Source organism: Balaenoptera physalus, assembly GCF_965194825.1.
Source record: "Balaenoptera physalus genome assembly, chromosome: 13".
NCBI lineage: Eukaryota > Metazoa > Chordata > Mammalia > Artiodactyla > Balaenopteridae > Balaenoptera > Balaenoptera physalus.
Genome location: NC_138892.1, coordinates 7,495,965 through 7,515,666, shown reverse-complemented (window position 1 = coordinate 7,515,666; position 19,702 = coordinate 7,495,965). Strand labels below are relative to the sequence as shown.

At 46.6% G+C, this 19,702-nt stretch overlaps 2 protein-coding genes across 4 annotated transcripts; one reads left to right on the top strand and one right to left on the bottom strand.

Annotated features, from left to right (window-relative positions):
• Positions 1 to 382: 382 nt before the first annotated feature.
• On the bottom strand, positions 383 to 7,591 carry SNU13 (small nuclear ribonucleoprotein 13). 3 transcript variants are annotated; one of them, XM_082420742.1, is made up of 3 exons: positions 7,466 to 7,591; positions 2,276 to 2,396; positions 383 to 1,594 (listed from the first exon to the last, which is right to left on the bottom strand). In XM_082420742.1, exons 1-3 carry the CDS (start codon positions 7,466 to 7,468, stop codon positions 1,332 to 1,334), a joined length of 387 nt encoding a protein of 128 aa, XP_082276868.1. In that variant the 5' UTR covers positions 7,469 to 7,591; the 3' UTR covers positions 383 to 1,331. The 3 variants fall into 3 exon arrangements, with proteins under 3 accessions (XP_082276868.1, XP_082276869.1, XP_082276870.1); XM_082420743.1 differs by lacking the exon at positions 7,466 to 7,591 and adding an exon at positions 4,079 to 4,166; XM_082420744.1 differs by lacking the exon at positions 7,466 to 7,591 and adding an exon at positions 3,943 to 4,080.
• A 106-nt stretch (positions 7,592 to 7,697) lies between these two features.
• On the top strand, positions 7,698 to 19,108 carry LOC309641305 (uncharacterized protein). Its single transcript, XM_082421157.1, is given in 3 exon segments — positions 7,698 to 11,977; positions 11,981 to 12,028; positions 14,538 to 19,108. Coding segments are annotated over 3 exon segments (4,773 nt in total). The 5' UTR covers positions 7,698 to 11,812; the 3' UTR covers positions 19,098 to 19,108.
• The last annotated feature ends 594 nt before the right edge of the window (positions 19,109 to 19,702 follow it).

The window sequence follows — 19,702 nt, the reverse complement described above, 5'->3', positions numbered from 1 at the left end:
TCTAGCATGTGTGGAGGACTACTAGGAGCCCTAGTCCTGCAACAATGATTCTCAACCAGGTGTGACTTTGCCACCAGGGAACATTTGGCAATGTCTGGGGAGAGGGGGAAGGTTGCTAGTGACATCTAGTGGGTAAAGGCCAGGGAGGCTGTTAAACACTACAACATACAGGGCAGCTGAGGTTGAGAAATACTGCTCTAGAGTGACAGCAACACCGCAATGACTGAACAAGACATTTTGAACTACCAGAAACCATCTGGTGGAGGTAATGGCTTTTCCACACCTTCTTGGTGAAAAGTTCAAGAAACTAGTAACCATTCTAATGCTTCATTCAAGTATTAGCCGGACTCCTAACAAGAATCACACTTTCTTTAAACTGGAGTACGAATATATGTGTTCTTTATTAGGATGCTCACAAGAATGACACATTAGCACTGTCCTTCTGCTGTGACAGAGAATACATACATCTGACCCACATCACGGCAGGAAATAGGCAGGGGTAAGGGCTCTCAGAGCTGGTACCAAGTGTACTGAAGAAATCTCCATTCACCAAAGCAAGGATGTTCCCTTGAATTCCATCATCTCTGCTGTAGCTCCCAGTTCTCCATGACTGGCCCAGAATCCTCCATTCCAGAACCTCTTGCCACACCTTCAAGACCTAGGTAAACTGTCCCATGTCTCACTCACCAAGGCGCCTCTGGAATTTTGCAGCATATCTCTTTGGTATGTTGCTGCCCTGCCACCCTCAGAGGCATAGGTGGGAGTTGGGGGGAAATATATTACCAAAAGCAAACAGCAGGGGTACATCAGAAACTGACTCTTGGGACATACACCCAACAACCTCACAGAATACATGCTTCCTCCCCAAATGATACATAATGCCCTAGAGAGCAAAGGAAACCCCTTGATTATTCAAACACAATCCTGTATGCTGGGCACAAGGGATACAAAGTGGACAGTGTTTACTTCCATCATGCCCCGCACAGTAGGAAGTTGGCACCTGAAAGCTGGAACCAAATCTCTACCTTGGCTCTTCCCTGCCTTTGAATGGTGTCAACCACCCTGCTTCCACCTGTTCTGGGCATGCATTTTCCAAAAGGGAGGATAAGATGGCAGAGAGAGAGTGGAAGTGGAGATTACAGGAGAGGCTGGGGAGGAGATGACAACCTAAAAACAAGACAAAAACAATACAAAAATACAAAAACCAAATTAAGCACTACAATATTTTATAACAATAGAAGGTAGCTGGAAATACTATATGCTAACAGACAAACGATACATAACCCCTGGGGTAGGAGTTAGCAGCACGGAGTGTGGCAGAGGCCACCTGTTTAGACTAAGAGCCTTTCAATGGACTGTTGGATGGATTGGATCTGCTGCTTCAGTTGTGAGCCTTCTTTGATGGTGACAGAACAGGCGATGACAGGCCTGGAGACCCCACAGGCTCGCCCCAGGGCCTGCTTGGAGCGCACAAACACGTAGGGCACATTCTTGTCCTCACACAGCAGTGGGAGGTGCAGGATGATCTCCAGGGGCTCGGCGTCTGCAGCCATCACAATGAACTCAGAGATGCCTCTGTTGAGGGTTTTGGTGGCTGTAGAGGGAAGAACATGAGGCCAATAGGTGATGTGGGGTTGGGGCAGGGAAGCAACAACAAAGCAATTTCCAAGGAAAAGAAACAGGTGCAAGAAAACTGGGCAAAACTTCCAGGACTAAGCAATTCTGTGCCCCATAGTGGCCTTGGGAAGTGATAGGGAGCCAAGCACCAATTACTTATCCCCAATGCCTTTCTCAAACCCTACATCAAACCCATCAATTCTGTCCAAACACATCCTAAATCAGAGCCCTTCTTTCCTGTCCTCTGCTACCACACTCATCCAAGTCACCACCACCCCTTCCCTGGTTGACTCGAAAAGCTTTCACACAACCTCCACCAGCACGAAGCAGTGCAATGCAGCACTTCTCAAACTCTGATCAAGGATCAGGGTCTTACCATCCCAATCTGCCACGATCTATACTTCTGGAAAGCTCATACCACATGCAACTCACCGAGCAAGTTCAATGCACCACAGCATTGTTCAAATGCTTATTCCTGATTGCTTATCTCTGTGACCCAGTGCTAGCCCAAGGGCCACACTCTGCTGCTCTTAGGTCCTCATGTTGGGCCTAATCAAGAGCATCCAGCCCTCTTTCCATACTGGAAATCTAGTCCAGAGACCCCACACAGGGACAGTGCCTTTAGCACTCTTCCTGGAGCACTCTCTGGTTGCCTTACCCTCATTGGCTCCTTTTCGAAGCTGCTTGTAGTTACATGACTGCTGAACGAGGTCCAATAGTTTCTTGGTGAGGTGGGCATCTGCAAGAGGGTAGGCCTTTGGATTTACATCAGCCTCAGTCTATGGGGGGGGAATCAAAGCATGAGTCAAACTGAACTAGAAGTTGTTCCAGACAAGTCACAAAATACTTCAATCAACAATTGAGAGAGACAATGGTCAGCTTCCCTGCTCCGCCCTCCCCCAAACACACACATTTAATTTGACACTGCCCTGCCCACTCTCAACTTAGAAAAATGAAAATATTAGGCTCAAGAAAAAAAAATAGTAATTACATAATCCAATAATATATACTAAAGCTTATGTATTTTTGCCTCTTTAGCCTAATGCTTGCTAATATTATTGCAAATGATTACAGGCTTCCATGGCTCAGTACCCATTTCAGTCACATGGGGTAATCTCTAAATTTGGATTTCAATATTCCACCCTGAATTTACTAAATCTAAACTAAGGTATAATTTATAGAAACCTAGCACAAAGTTCCCTCTATTCCCTTCAATATTTGAATCTTCTTCTGTTTTCAGTAAGAATCCCGGTTTCTAAAACATCAAAATATTTTTTCATTTATTCTACCCTACAATACATATAAAATTGTTTCAGAATTGCTATACCAATACTACCTCCACCAACTATAAACCCACCAAGGTCAACATTTCTTTTTATTCTTAGAATATATCTGACTAAAGTCGTCCAGAGTATTATATTCAAAAGTTACTCAAATTATTTTTTTCCTGTGGTTATCAATTTGATATACAATTAGGGCTCCTTCGTATTTAGTTTGCTTTTTTAAAAAATTCTTCAAAATATATAAAACATCTACATGGTTCCACAGTCAGTTTTGAAAACTGGTAAAGGTAAACTGTGGAGCATTTATCCTGCCTTTCCTATACAGACTGTGTTACTAGGTAACCAAATAGCAGAGGATAAGTTTCTCCTGTATTCCACCTAATAAAGAAAGAATGATACAATTAAATAGCACCAACTTGCAACCCATACTAATTTAATCCAAATTAATGGATACAGACATTGATTTTAATAGCTACCAACATCACAAAAAATACCATGTGACCACTGCCCCTCTTAACAAAACATCTGTGATCAAGCCGTCCTGGGGTGGGGGGGCATGGGCGGAGAGCTAAGAAAAAATCTGATCCAGCCTTCGATTCTTTTTTTTTGGCCGCACCGCAGGGCATTCGGGATCTTAGTTCCCCGACCAGGGATCGAACCCACGCCCCCTGCAGTGGAAGCTGTGGAGTCTTAACCACTGGATCACCAGGGAAGTCCCAGCCTTTGATTCTAATACTAGATATTTGATATTAAAGAATTATTAAATTTTGGGGTATTGTAGTGGCATTGCAGTTGTTGAAAATCCTTATTTTATAGTCACATACTGAAATACCTATGGATAAAATGCTACCTCAATGGATCCGTTTCAAAATAACACACGTAGGGAACAAATTGGGTGGTGCCTGCCCTATTCCATTCCTTCTACCCCATCTTCACCTCTCGACTTTAACCATTTTTATTAATTTCTCATTTGTTTTCCCTGTGATTCTTTTTACAAGCATATATTTTATTATAGACACAACCCGGGTGCAGCCCACGTTACCATTCCTGAGCACCGAGCAGTTCGCCCGCAGCGGTGCCGTCTAACCCTGGGTTTGGAAGCTGGACCGCGGCACGTAGCCGCGGCACCGCGGTTCTAGGTGGTGACCCATGGGTGATGGCCCAGTGGGAACACTCACCATTGAGTCCGCCTCCGCGGTCTCCTGCCTGATGCCGCAAGGACAAAGAAAGGACCCACCCCCAGAAGAGCAGGAAGTGACGTCAGGGGAAGTGGCGTCAATAACCTGATTGCACGAAGATGCCTGTTCCCTGATACCAACACATCGCACTGGGTGAATTTGTTATGGTCCCAGGGTGGTGAGGAATTAGGCAAGGGCTGGAGGAGACCTCTAATTATTTGCTCTCTTCATACATTCTAGAATCAGCTTTTTCAAGGTGTACAAAAAAAGCCTGCTGGGACTGATTTGTAGATTTGAAGTAATCCCGATTAGGGTAAGACACCTTTAGGATACAGAATCTGTCAACCCATTTAAACATATATATCTACCTTTAGTGCTTTTAAATAAAGCTTTGTAATTTCTCCAAAAGTTTTAATATCTTTTAGACTTACTCTTAAGATATTTCAGCTTAAGAAAATTCACTCTATTCCGTAGTATACTAAGAATTTCTTCTGTTATAAATAAGTTGATGTTGAATTCTGTCATGTTTTTTGTACTGAGTTGGATGAATTAGACTTTTCTCCTTTATTTTTAAAGTTTTTCTAATGGTAAACCACTTTTACACTCCTGAGATAAAACCAATTTTAAGATTTTCTTATGATGGTTGCACAATTCTGTAAATATAAGAAAACCCACTGAGTTATACACTTTTTTTCTACTACCACCTTGTTTTGGTTTTGTTTTTTAAAATTAATGTATAATTGACCACAATATTGTGTTAGTTCCAGGTGCAAAACACAACACCATTATTTGATATTTCTATACATTATAAAAATGATTACCATTGAGTTATACACTTTTAGAGTGGAACTTTATGGTATGCAAGTTATCTCAATAAAGCTATTTTTAAAAGTAGGTGTAAAGTTTTTTCATGTCAAACTTTAGTTTTTCTTGAGTTATAATTAACATACAGTATATTAACTTAGTTTCTTTACTATTATTCAGCCGTCCTATTTCTACTTGAATTGGTTTTGATTCTATTTTTTGAGGTATTTGTTCATTTCATCTAAATTTCTATATAGATATCACATTGTTCATAATATCCTTTCTTTTCAATGTTTGCAAATTATGTCTCCTGCAAGTTTGTTACTCCTTATTTATAACTTTTTGCTATTTTCTTGATTAATCTCACCAGAAGGGACTTTTCATGTTATTTCTCCCTCACCCAGCATTTTAGGTTCCAGTACTTCATTTGTACCCTACATACTCTCATATTTGGTATTTTCATTATTGTTCAGTTGTTTTCAAATTTCCCTTATATATTTTCAATTTGACCCACGAGTTCTTTATATCTTCTTTCCAAACACTTTGTTTCTAAGTCATTTGTATTTTGGTTGGGAGACCATGGTCTATATTATTATCAGTCTTTTAAGATTTGTTTAACTTGCTTTATGACCCAGTAGGTGGCCAATTTTCATAAATGTTCTCTGCTTGAGAAGTGTCTTCTATAATTGATGGGTAAAGTATTCACTGGTTTCACTACGACCACTAGATCAAGTTTATTCATAGTGCTGTTCAAATCTTCTATTTCCACACTGATGTTTTGGCTTCACGATCAATTAAATGCTATATAATTGCATATTTGTCTATTTCTTCTTGTAATTATGTCATTTTCACTTTACTTGTACCTTATTTTTTAGACACTATCTTACTGATTTTTTTTCCCATTCTTTTTACTTCAACCTGTCTTTTAACTGAAGCATTTAGTCCCTTCCTATATTTATTTATGTATTGATATATTAGGTCCAAATCTCCCTTCTTTTGTGCCTTCTATTTGTCCCACCTGTTCGGTTTCCTTTTCCCCCTTTCCTTCCTTTTAGTTTTTTCTCCCCACTATTTTCCCCTCTAGTGATTTGGAGTTATTTATCTGTATTCTTTTGGTGGCTATCTGAGAAATCACAACCTATGTCTGTCAAAATCTAATGCTCATCAATAATTTCACCCTCCTCTTAAACAATAAATGTTCCAGCAACACTTTTATTCCTATCACTCCTCATAAATATACTTTTTAAAATGCCAGATATTTTTATTGCAGTTGCCAATAGCCCATCTCTGGACATTAGGATTCTCAACTCTTAATAAACATAAAATGCACAAAAGGGGAGACTTCAGGAGATCCAACACGATCAAAGAAGAGTCACTTTATTGGTTTAATAAAAGTCAACAACAAAAACTCCACTCAACTTTAAAACCAAACCACCTTATAAATAGCAACTGAAATTTGCTTAGTGTGTATTTATTCACCTTTTATTTTTTCCAAGGGCTAACTGAATGAATGAATGAATGAAATCTTACTGGTAGGCAACTGTAACCCGTAGCTTGATGCGTTTGATTTCCCCATACACCAGACAGCCAAAACCTGCAAGGTTTTGATTTAACAACAAATAATGCATGCTCACTCTCTCCATACCAAGCGTTAGGTCTATTAAATGCATTGAAACTGATACCAACCGATTCCAAAACTTTCCACGGCACTGCGAAAGATGAGCACTGGTTTAGAAGATTGAAATTCTAGGCTCAGCCACGTACCAGCTTCAAAATGGGGGCGGGGCGGGCAGTCGGGGAGATACCCGCTGGGATCCAAAATCCGTTAAAAGGATTAAACCTCATTACGGAAATCAGTGTTTTGTAAACTCTTCCCTCCTTACTAAGTGCCAACCAAAACTAGCTACCAGGCCACAAGATCTGACTAAAAAGTTGGAGACCACCAAGAAGAGTTTTAGAGGAGCCGCACGTGCTGCTACCAGCACTTCTGATTTCAGAGGCTACCGCCTCGCAGGAAGAGTCTTTCCTGCATTCCAGGCTGGGGTTCACTCCACGTTCCGCACAGCCCCCAAACGCCAAAGGCCACTTTAATCCCTGGCACGTGTAACTCGCGGCAGGCACTAGGCGCGCAGACCCATGGAGAGCTCCCTCTCCTGAACATCAGCAATGGGGAAAGCGGGGTAGGGGAGGGCTGATCCAAATCCAGGGCTCCACCCCATACTCTAGCGATCCCCCCAAAAGAAAAAGAAAACCGATGGAGCCAAGTTTCCCCATCCATCCAGCTTTCGACTCTCTCCTACGTGGGTTTGTCTCTTTCTCCCAGGTTGGGCCATGCCCCCTCTGCTCACGGGAGGCTTTCGGCCAGGAGCACAAAATGCGGAAAGAAGCCCCAGCACAGCACCTGAGACCCTGAGGCCTCTAGACTTCTAACCTCGGGCCGGGAGAGAAGACAGTGCTTGGCGCTACGCGGCCGCCCGAGCCGGGCGGACGAGACGGCGCACGTTCTAAACCCCCGACAAGCTAGTGAGAGAACGGAACCCCGTCTCCCACTTCCCAGCCCTTCAGCCAGGAGCACGCACTCACCATGGCTCCGGTTCCGTGGTATCGTCACTCTTCAAGGAGCACAGGCGACGTCAGAGCTGCAGCCCGCACCGATGAGGCAAATCGCAGGGTAGAAGTGGAAATGGCAGCGTGCGGCAGGAAGCGGAAGTGGCGTCACCAGAGGGGTCACGCCCCTTAAAGGCACCAGCGGGGAATGACGCCAGTTTTGGGCGAGGGACCGTATTTTGCTGTTTTTGCTGTTATACTACCATAAATTATTGGCCGAAACAGTGAGTTAAACATTCAAAAAATAACACACCAAAACAAAGATTTTCAAGGGTGTCTTCATTCCATTGCTAGTTTATCTTTTAGCACATTTTTGTGCTTTTAAAATCATCTTTTTGACTCTACACTGGTAAAGGAATGGTATGGAGATAATGATAGGTAATCCTAAATGTTTTCCTTCATATTCAGATGTCTTTGTTAAATTTTCTGGTGCTGGTGGAGTCCACCAGAAATGGAATCCGTTGAGTAGGGAATTCAAGAAGAACAGCAGGTTTGAGGATGGGGGTTGAGTTTGTCAGGTTGAGTTTGGAGATGTCTAGGACACCCAATTTCTTCTGGCTTAGCATGGTGCTTTTTTCCCTATGCTGCTCCAAATCTCCATTTTTTAAGGCTAGGTTCATGCCTCACCACTTCCAAGAGGTCCTCCTGGATTCTTATGGCCCTTACTCATCTCTCTTCACATGATGCCAGGCATATCTTGGGACCATTTTGACATTGTTGCTGTTGTTGTTTTGGCCACGCTGCTCGGCTTACAGGATCTTAGTTCCCCAACCAGGGATTGCCTCGGCAGTGAAAGTGCAGAGTCCTAAGCACTGGACTGCCTGGGAATTCCCTATTGGGACCATTTGGATCTAGCTAAAACTAGACCATAGTGGGCCAGTTCCAGTTATTTCCTTTGGAAACCTAGAAGTAGAGACCTAGCAGGACCCTTAGGAATCACGCAGTGCAACCCCTTCATTTTACAGATACTGAGGCCCAGAGAGGGGAAGCTGCTTGTCCACAGTCACAGAATGAGGCAGTGGCAGAGCCAGAACTGGACCCTGGGATTTTTGGCTATCGGCTTGGGTTACTTCCACCACATCTGGTTGCTCTGCTTGAAAACCCAGCCAGATAGGTTTGAAGTGGCTCCAGGACTGAACATTTATTACATGAAAAATTACCCCATCAAACTTCATCCATGCATATCTATCACTTGTCAAAAAATAAATTTTGTCTCCAAATTAAGAAATTCCCACTGATGGCTCCTGTTTAAGAGTAGAACCTGTGGGGACTTCCCTGGTGGTCCAGTGGCTAAGACTCCACACTCCCAATGCAGGGGGCCTGGGTTCGATCCCTAGTCAGGGAACTAGATCCCACCCGCTGCAATTAAGAGTTGGCATGCCGCAACTAAAAAAAGATCCCACATCCCGCGTGCAGCAACTAAGCTGCAGCTACAGTCCTGCATGCCACAACGAAGATCCTGCATGCCGCAACTAAGACCTGGCACAGCCAAATACATAAATAAATAGATATTTTAGAAAAAGAGTAGAACCCTGCTCCTCATCTTTCTCAGATCCTGTTTCATATTTCCGTATTAATTGGACCTATCAGCTACCACTGTGGGAGAATGAAACCTTATTATTCCAGTTTACAGTCATAGATGTGTCATTATCATTTGCTTTTTTGATATCCTTTATAATAATGTCTGGTTGTTATTTGGCCTACCTGGCATCTTGGACCATTATATCCCAGATCTCCTAGTAATGACTGATAGGGGCTTGATGTTTTTATGACCATGAGTAATGAGACTCTACACTCTACCTAATTAATTGTTTCCCAACTATATAATAACTCAGTTTCCATGTTCTCACAGAACTAGCCCACCCTCTTGTATCTTGCTATTCCCCTTGCTAGTTAGTTGATAAATGTTAACATATGCTCAGAATCAATTTGTCTTAGAAATTTGTCTTTTACCACAGTTCTGTGCTTAAAACGCTAAATCCTTGCCATGACTTACTAGGCCTCTCCCCACCAGTACCCACCCCCATCCGCATGTTACAGCCCCACCCACCTTCTTTTTCTACCCTGAGCTCACCCCAATCTCCCCAAGCCCATCCATCACCCTCTTTTGGGAGTGATGTGATGTGCTCCACTGTTCTGCTTAGTGTTCATCACCTCTTCAGTGAAGCCTCCCTGATCATCCAGACCAAGTAATTACCCCTGCTGGATGCACCCACAAGCCCCCTGTACTTGCCCTTTGTAGCCCTCGTCAACTCTGTCTTTATTCAATGTTTGCCTTTCCAACCATACTGAGAGCTTTATGAGAGCAGGGCTGGTAGATGCCTTGGACACTTTGGATATCTATCTTTTGGCACTGTGCCTGATCCAAAGGAAGTTCTTCTTTCACTTAGGGATCTTTGGTGGCAAGCAAGCAAAAAGGGATCTGGGAAAAGACTCTGCAGTGGAGCCTGGAGGTTCAAGGGGAGCTGGTTGTGAGAGCAGGACCAGACATAAAATCTTACGCCACTGTCCTAAATTTAGCTAAAGACCACCAGGAACACACCTCTACAGTGTTATTACTCATTGCAACAAGGGAGAACACATACCATGGGGAACTGTGGCACTTCTCAGTAAGAGGGTGTTTGGATTTACTATAGGATTTGGGCTTGTGTCAAATGATTTCAGGAGGGTTCAAGGAAATGGGGTTTGCTCTGGATTAGACACTATCAGAAAGTGTGAGTAATTCTATGATTGGGCATCCTAATAAATCTTATCTACAAGGTGGAAGGAATGAAGTGAGGCTAAAGCTATAATTGGTAATAAAATAGATATTAGCCAGGATAGTGAGATGTTTGGTTATTTTTGTGGTTTTGACAATGTTCATGCTTTTGTCTGTGTTCATACATGACTAAAGAGTGGTCTTGTTTTTGTCTTGATTATCACAGTTAGAGTGGTTTTGTCTGATGCTGACACTCTATGAAGTATTTTATGTTCAACAGGAGAACACCAAGGCTCAGCTATGAGTGTCAGGCCAGCTCCTAGCAACATCAGGCCTAACTGATAGAGCTGGGCCAGTTTCTAGCTGCCATGGTCTGCTTTTCTTTTTTTGTTACCAGCTTCCTATCCCTACCTTGATAGAGCCCTGGAAGAGAGAGCCCAATTAGCCAAACTTAGGTCACACCTCCACTCCTTGGCTGTCCTGGGCCTGTGAAAGAGTATCAGGTATAAGCTGGGGTAACATTTAACCAAGATACATTGTGTGGTATATTGGGTTCTTTTTTTAAAAAATTTATTTATTTTATTTATTTATTTTTGGCTGCACTGGGTCTTTGTTGCTGCGCATGGGCTTTCTCTAGTTGCGGTGAAGCGGGGGCTACTGTTCGTTGCAGTGGATGTGCTGCTCCCTGTGATGGCTTCTCTTGTTGCGGAGCACGGGCTCTAGGCACGCGGGCTTCAGTAGTTGTGGCATGCGGGCTCAGTAGTTGTGGCTCGCGGGCTCTAGGCACGTGGGCTCAGTAGTTGTGGCACGCAGGCTTATTTGCTCCGCGGCATGTGGATCTTCCCGGCCCAGGGCTCGAACCTGTGTGCCCTGCACTGGCAGTCAGATTCTTAACCACTATGCCACCAGGGAAGTCCCTGGGTTCTTAAAATAGAGAAATACTTCCCAACTGGTTGGTAAATAGGTGATGCCCTTCTACCGGGACCCCAGGGGCCACTTACAACCCAGGTATTAAAGGGTTAAGGCGTGCCCCATTCTGATTGGCTGATGACACTGCCTGCTCTGTAATTCAATATTTTGAATATAACCTTTGGGTGAAAGTCTCCAGGGTAGCATTTATACTCCTACAAACAGTGATCCTGGGATGGGAAAGTAATCCCCCAACAAAAAATCAGGATATGCTGGGTGGTTAAACAAGAACACACATTCAATACAGTGTTCATTAAATGTTTGATATTGGATAGGCTGATGGACAAATGGATGAAAGTATCGAACAGGAAGAAAGAAATCAAGCAGACTGCAGTTTCCATCCCTCCATCATACACGGGGGAACTTAATCTCTCCATTCCAGAGGTCAGGATGTTTAAAACAAATTCTTCTTCCTCTTAGTTCCTTTTGGGCAGTTCCCTGATGTTGTCCTCACCTGTACTGAGGGCCTGTTATCCAGCTCTGGTGCCAGGTGCAGCAGCTGGAGCTGAGGCTGCAGCATCGGGAGCCTTTGTGAGGTGGCCTTAGTGACGAGGGTGCTATGAGGCAGGGGCTACCCCGCCCTGAAGTGGCTGGGTCAGCCACACCAGTCCTGCCCTACAACTCCTGAACACCACCTGCCTGACCTAAGCTGTGTCATGCTGCTGCCCCTCCTGGGCGCCTGTGCCGTGGTGGGGCCGTTCCAGGGCCCTGAGTGGGAGCCAGTGCGGGGCCTGCTCTCCGAGGATCGCAGCTGCAGGGACGCTTGGTACTGCGGCAACCTGCTTGTCCTCTGCCTCTTTCTGATCCGGCAGGTCCAGCACTAGTGGCACCAGGTCACCAGGACCCACTCCAGCATGAGGAAGGTCATCAAGGTGAGGGGATCCCACACACCTCCTTCCCTCAACACCATGATTGTCTCAGTTATTTGTTATAAGGACCCTGTTCTATGCCCTGTGTATCAGAGATGAACTCAGACTGGTCAGGAAGAGCATTATCTTGCCCCAAACCCAGCGGTCACCCTGGACTTCTCTCTCCCTCACTCCTCATGATCAATCCACCTGCAAGTCCTATGGGCTCTACTTGCAACCCATATCTCGAATCTGATCACTTCTTAAAACTTCACCTCACCCTCCTGGGCAAAGCCACCCTCAGGGCTCACCTGGATTGTAGGTACTGCCTTCTGCCTGGTTCCTGCCTTCTCTCTCACCCAACCATCATCAGTGCTCCACGCAGCCAACAGAATGAACTTCTTCTTTCTCTTTTTAAAAATGTTAATCCAGACTTCCCTGGTGGCACAGTCGTTAAGAATCTGCCTGCCAATGCAGGGGACACGGGTTCGAGCCCTGGTCCGGGAAGCTCCCACATGCCGTGGAGCAACTGAGCCTATGCACCACAACTACTGAGCCTGTACTCTAGAGCCCGCGAGCCACAACTACTGAGCCCGCGTGCTGCAACCACTGAAGCCTGTGCGCCTAGAGCCCGTGCTCCGCAACAAGAGAAGCCACGACAATGAGAAGCCCACGCACTGCAACAAAGAGTAGCCCCCACTCGATGCAACTAGAGAAAGCCTGCATGAAGCAACGAAGACCCAACACAGCCAAAAATAAATAAATAAATAAATTTATATTTAAAAAAATGTTAATCCAAGGGAATACACATACACAGATTATAAGTGTATAGATCAATGAATTTTTGCAAACTGAACACATCCAGGTGCAGCACTTGATTAAGAAACAGACCACTGGACTTCCCTGGTGGCGCAGTGGTTAAGAATCTGCCTGCCAGGGCTTCCCTGGTGGCGCAGTGGTTGAGAATCTGCCTGCCAATGCAGGGGACACGGGTTCGAGCCCTGGTCTGGGAAGATCCCACATGCCGTGGAGCAACTAAGCCCGTGAGCCACAACTACTGAGCCTGCGCGTCTGGAGCCTGTGCTCCGCAACAAGAGAGGCCGCGACAGTGAGAGGCCCGTGCACCGCGATGAAGAGTGGCCCCCGCTCGCCGCAACTGGAGAAAACCCTCGCACAGAAACGAAGACCCAACACAGCCAAAAATAAATAAATAAATAAATAAATTTATTAAAAAAAAAAAAAAAAAAGAATCTGCCTGCCAAGGCAGGGGACACAGGTTCGAGCCCTGGTCCGGGAAGATCCCACATGCCACGGAGCAACTAAGCCCGTGAGCCACAACTACTGAGCCCACATGCCACAACTACTGAAGCCCGCACGCCTAGATCCTGTGCTCCACGACAAGAGAAGCCACTGCAATGAAGAGTAGCCCCCGCTCGCCGCAACTAGAGAAAGACTGCACGCAGCAACAAAGACCCAACACAGCCAAAAATAAATAAATAACAATAAAAATTTTAAAAAAATAAGAAAATCTTTAAAAAAAAAAAGAAACAGACCACTACCAGCAGCCCAGAAGCTTGCAGACACAACTGTGCTGATTTCTAATAGCATAGACTAGTTTTGTCTGTATGGAATCATACAGTAAGTTTTTTTTTGCACCTGGCTTAAGCCTAACATTATGCTCATGAGGAAGAACAAACTTTAAAAAAAAACAGATCACAGGACTTTGCCACTCAAGACTCTGCAATGGCTCTGATGGATACACTTCCAGTCAAACTCAGAATAAAATCCAACTCCTAACCACAACTCCGAGGCTCAGAATAATCTGCCCTGCATTCCTCTCTGACCTCATCTCCTAGCTCTCTCTTCATCACTCACTCATTCCATTCTGGCCACACAGGCCTCCTAGCTGTTCTTATACAAATGACCCAGTTCCAGCCTCAGGGCCTTTGCACTTATGTCTCCTCTGCCTACAATGCTCTTTCCTCAGATGTCACTTGGTTTGTCCCTTGCTTCATTCAGGTCTCCATTCAAATGTCACCTCCTCTGAGAGGCCTCCTCTGACCAATATGTCTAAAGGAGCTAACCCCATTCCCACTCTGCTTTTATTTCCATCAGAACACTTTTCAAGGGCACTTCCCTGACAGTCCAGTGATTAAGACTCCACACTTCCACTGCAGGGGGCACGGGTCTGATCCCTGGTCGGGGAACTAAGATCCCTCATGTCATGCAGCGTGGCCAAAAAAAAACCCAACAAAACACTTTTCAACACCTAACATTATGTTGTATACTTAGTTATTGTGTCTTCCATGTCTAAAAGACAACTCCCAACAAAGACTTTGTCTGTTTTGTTCATACTGTTCCAGCACCTAGAACAGTGCCTGGCCTGGAGTAAACTCTTTATCTTTCTTTCTTGAATGAATACTGTTTTCCCTAAGAGAACTGACTCCCCATTCCTGAGCCCCAGCATCCTCATCTGGATAATGGGGATTACAATCCTGCTCTGAGGATTAAATGAGATAATGTGAATGCAAAGATTTTGCTTCTCTGTTCTCACCTACAGGTGCCACCGCAGGAGTGGGCAGTGCCCTCCATGAGACATGACACTTGTTTCAGGCTGACCCCTGAATTCTTCTTCAGTCCTGGCAAGTTCAGGGGCCTGGATGCCCAACAACGGGCCCAAAATAAGAGAGGGGAACACTGGAGGAGCCTCCAGGATTCATGGACCCAGTCTCTGCTTTCTTGTCAGCACCCAGGTCAAGGTTTACCTTGGGATGCCTCCACACCTTTGGAACACCTCTTTTGCACCACCTCCTTTTCAAGCACCTGTATGCTACCTCAGGACAGTTCTTGGGAAGCGTGGCAGGTACCCTGGTGTCGTAGTGATGACCAGACTCACCTGATTTGCAAGCCACTGCCCCCTGCCCTGGACGTGTGCCAAAGGATGGAGCAGCTGTTGGTCCACTCCCCGGAAGAACTGGTACCACTGGAGCATATTGTCGGCATGAGATGCCACCCCACCTCCATGGCCTCTCCCCCAAACCTCCCATCAGCCCAGAGTTTGCAGTTCTGTTCCAGAGAGTTCCTACCTGTTCCTTCCAACCAACAAGTGGGAATGCCCATCTGGAAGTCCTGGCGCTGCCCAAGAGAGGCCTGGGCACCAGGGAGGGAAAACCGGACACTAGGCAGAGAGGATAGTAGAGAGACCCAGGCTCCAGGGTGGGTGAACCAGAGAGAGAGCAGAGGAGAGGATGCTTGGGAAATTCAGGCATCTGGAAGGCAACTCCCAATAAACTTTGGGATGGAGGACAAGGCAGAGCCTAAGGTCCTGGAGTGGGGAAGACAGAGACTAGTAATAAGTAAAGCTGTTGGAGAGATCTTGACACCATGGTGGAAGAATCAAGACCAGGTGGGAGTTGAGAATAGAGCTGAAAGTCAGAAACTACAGAAGAGAAATCAGAGGGATGCTGGAGGTGAGAATCTTCCTGAAACCCAGGCACGAAGAGGAGAGAAACAGGAACAGTTAAGATGTAAAATTGATGCAGAGACCCAAACGCCAATGTGGGAGACCCAGGATAGGAGTAGGAATAAGGATGCTATAGAGACCCAGTCTTTTGAGAAGAATAAGAAAGAAGCCAGAGGAGAGGATGAAGGAGAGACCCAGGCCCAAGGGTTGAGGAAGCAGGGCCAGACTGGAACTGAGAATGGTGGGGACACCCAGCTGCCAGGGTGGGGAAAACAAGACCAGATTAAAGGTGATACTAGTATAGAAATTCAGGTAGAAGAGAGGAGAAGAAAGGGCCAGGTTGGAGGTGAGAATGCTGTGCAAATCCAGATATCTGGGAGGGAGAACTTGGGGGAAGTGAAAAAAGAGGATGGCCTAGAGACCCAAGCCCTGGGGTGGGGAAAACAGGAATGCGTTCAAAGTGAGAATGTTACAGAGATCCAGACACCAGGGTGGGAGATGCAGGATCAAAACAGAAGTGAGAAAGCTGGGAAGGTCCAAGTATTTAGGGTAGAGATCCAGAAACAACTAAGACATGAACTTCAAGTGGGGTGGGGAAATCAAGGCCTGAAAACAGGTGAGGATGCTGGGGAAAGCCAGATATCTAGAAGGAAGAACCTCAGGGAGATAAGAGAGGAGGATTGGGTGGTGATCCAGGCACGATTTTGGGGAGACCAGAAACCAGTAGCAAGTGCAATTGGCAGAGAATTCAAGATACCATGTTGGGGGAATCAGGACCAGATTGGAGGTGAACACAGAGCAGAAATTCAGGCACTGGAGAAGAGAGACCAGAGAAAGAACGGAGATGAAGACGGTACAAATATCCTGGCACCCAAGGCAGAGAACCAGAGACACTTAAGAGGTGTAACTCATGTAGAGACCCATCTACCAGGAAGGAGGAACCAGGAGCAGTTTGTTGGTGAGAATAGTACAGACATCCAGGCAACAGGGAAGAGAAACCTGAGAGGCGTTAAAGGTGAACATGGTAAAGAGACTCAGGAACTTGTGGAAGAAAACCAGCATCAGTTAAATAGTGAAATTAATGGAAGGATTCACATACCAAAGTGGAAAAATCAGGAACACATTAGAGGCAAGGATGGTGCAAATACCCAGGCATCTGAGGCAGAGAATTGGGGAGAATTAGCTATTAAAATTGATGGAGAAACTCATTCAGCAGAATGGAAGAAAGAGGAGAATATGGGAGGTGAGAATGGTGCAGAAATTCCAGCTCCAGAGAAGAGAAACCAGAGAGAAGCTGGAGCTGAGAATGGTACAGAGACCTGGGCACCTGGGGAAGAAAACCAGAGCCAGTTAAGAGGTGACACTGATGAAAAGACTCATTTGTCAGATGGGAAGAACCAGGAGCAGATGGGAGGTGAGAATGAAACAGAAATTCAGGCACCAAAGAAGAGACCCCAGAGAGAAGCTGGAGGTGAGGATGGTACAGAGACCCAGAGACCTGAGAGACAGAATGAGGGACAGTTAGATGGTGAAATTGGAGAGAGCCACTCACCAGGGAGAAGGAACTGGGAGCAGACTAGAGGAATGAATGATGCAGAAAATCCAACACTGGAGAAGAAAAGCCAGAGAGAGTTTGGAAGCGAGGATGGTAGAAAGATCCAGAGACTTAGGGGAGGGAAGCAAAGACTGTTAAAAAGTAAGATTAATGGAAATGTCTGTACATCAGAGTGGAAGAACCAGGAACAGATTGGAGGTGAGAATGGCGCAGAATTTCAAATCCAAGAGAAGAGAAACCTGAGAGGGACCACAGGTGATGATGATAAAGAGACCCAGGCTCATGGGGGAGATTTTCAGGGAGAGTTAAGGAGTGAAATCGATGGAGAGATCCAGATACAAGGGCAAGGAAGCCAGAATAAGGGTGAAGATGAGGATGCTGCAGAAATCCAGGATGTAGGGAGCCAGAGAAAGTGCAGAGCTGAGGATGCTGGAAGTCTTCGAGTACTAAGGGGAAGAAACAAGGGCCAAGTCAGAGGAAAGGATGCTGCTAAAGGCAATCTCCGAGTTGACTGTTCTGGGGGTGAGGGGTCCCCAGCCCTCACTGGCTCTGGATATGGGGCCATGGACCAGGAACAGGCTGTGGCCTCTGCTCCCTGTCCTGAGATGAAGCCTCTCCCCCACCAGAATGAACTCTTCCTGCTTGCCAGTGGGGAGGGAGAGGATTTGGCCAGCCAGAGCACGGCCACTGCCAGGAAGCACAGTGTCATTCCAGCCTCCTGGCAGGCCCAACCTAAACTCCAGAGAAGCCGACAAAGGGACAAAGGAGTGGTTCCAGGGAAGACCTCTGGCCTGACTCGACAGCTCAGGAACCCACAGTCTTTGGCTGCTCCCCTGGGCCTGCCCTCTGCCTGCCCCTCTGTCTCATGTGGCCAAGCCCCGCAAGCTGCCACAGCTCTGGTGGATTTTCCCACTGCCCTCACCATCCTGCCGAAGTGGCCAGTCCTCGAGAAGAGCCAGCTGCTGCTCCTGGAGTCCCTTATGCAGCGGAAGATTGCACACCTGAAGTGGGGCCTCCCCCAGCAGATCCTAGAGTCCTACTTGCGCTTCAGCTTCTTAGCACCATGCCCACTGCCCCTTGCGGGGGTGAGGCTCCCTGGGTTACACAAGGCCTGTGAGCTGCAGGGGCAGCAGGAAAGGCATTGTGGGGCCCAGGACCCCAGTCCAGGCCTTAAGTCCCCAGAGAGGTCCCAGAGCGTTCGGCCCCTAGAAAGGGAAAGCTCAAAACCTCCTACGCAGGCCAGAGCTCTGGAGGATCGTAGACCACACCAGACAGAGCCAATGGGCATTTCTATCCATCCTGAAAAGCCTAAGAGAGTCAGACCACCAGGGGGCCTCAGAGAACGACAGGATGTCCAGAAAGAGTCTCCTCCTAGGGCCAAGCTCACTGCTCCCAGGAACCCCAGGCCTGCAGCAGAATCTAGTAACTGGTGTGGCCAAGAAAGGGTCCAAGAACTCTCCAGTGAGAACAGCGGGGGCAGGCAAATGGTCAGGCCAGGGGTCTCCCAGATGGCAGAGAGGGCTCCTGGCGCAGTGAGGAGCTCACACTCTGGGGCAGACCACTGGAGGAAGGAGCACGCATCTCAGGAGCCCCCCAGATTCAAATGTCCGCCGCCCACACACAGGAGAAGAGGAAGCCTGGAGCCCGAGGAAGGCAGAGGGGCCGGGCAGCAGCCTTCCTCCTGTTCCACAGACACCTTCAGCTCCAACAGGAGTCTGCACTCTGCTGCAGCAAGGCTGAGCATGAGCTTTTTGAACAGGATTTCCTGGTGCCCACACTCGGCCAAGCCCCAGCACTTAGCCCCCAACCTGAGTGTGAGGGAGCCTGAGGCTATCCTGCTTCCCAGAGTGGGTGACCCACGTGCAAGGGAGGACAGCATCAGAGTCCACGCTTCTTTGAAGAGGGACCGTCAGCCACCAGGTCACTGCGGTGCTGGGGTTGCTCTTCCCAAAACAGAAGAACTTGAGGAAATTGAGAACCCACATGGGGCCCCAAGGAATCCACCAGCCCCCAAAAAGTTTGGTCTTACGAAGCATTTGAGGGGTTTCCTGCTCCAGCATGGCTCTAGGAAGTAGGCGATGGGTCCAGAATCCTCAAAACACGTCAGAGGAGGCAGGAGAGTGGTCTGCTCGCTCCCAAAGCGGATGATAAAATAACCTCTAATAAAATTGGTTATTTGGGCCCTGTGGGGTTCTGATTTCTTTGGTACACGTTTTATGAGTGCCCCGCTTTTGGGGTTTGGGATACTTTGTGGGTGGGATAGAAGCTACTTCTACTCTATGGTTTTGAAGGTTCAGGGAATGTGGGTCAGCCCAATGCCATCTCCTAACACCTCCCCTTTCCAGTTCCTCAGAGGAGGGTTTACTGAAGTTTCTATCATAGTTCAGTCCTGTCCTATTCCAAGCTAATTCTGATTGAGGTAGGATGCTCAAATAGCCTCAGCTGCTTGTGGGAGGGGTGGTGCTCTGCACCGGACACTATTATTCAGGTGCTTTTGGTCACAAGGAAGGGAGCTGATCACTGAGTATCTGCCCTGCTGGGATTCTGCTGCCCGTGAACAGATTTCACGGAAAAACCATTTCTACCTCTTCAATTCTCAGGCACTGGCAACCCTAAATCCTTGTTGTTTTGCCTCACCTCACCCTCCAGGACATCCTGGAGCTAATTGTTTTTTTCAATA

Coding starts and splice junctions, on each gene's coding strand:
- SNU13 (XM_082420742.1), bottom strand. Junction 1,595..2,275: donor TCGAAAAGGAGCCAATGAGG/GTAAGGCAACCA, acceptor TTCCCTCTACAG/CCACCAAAACCCTCAACAGA.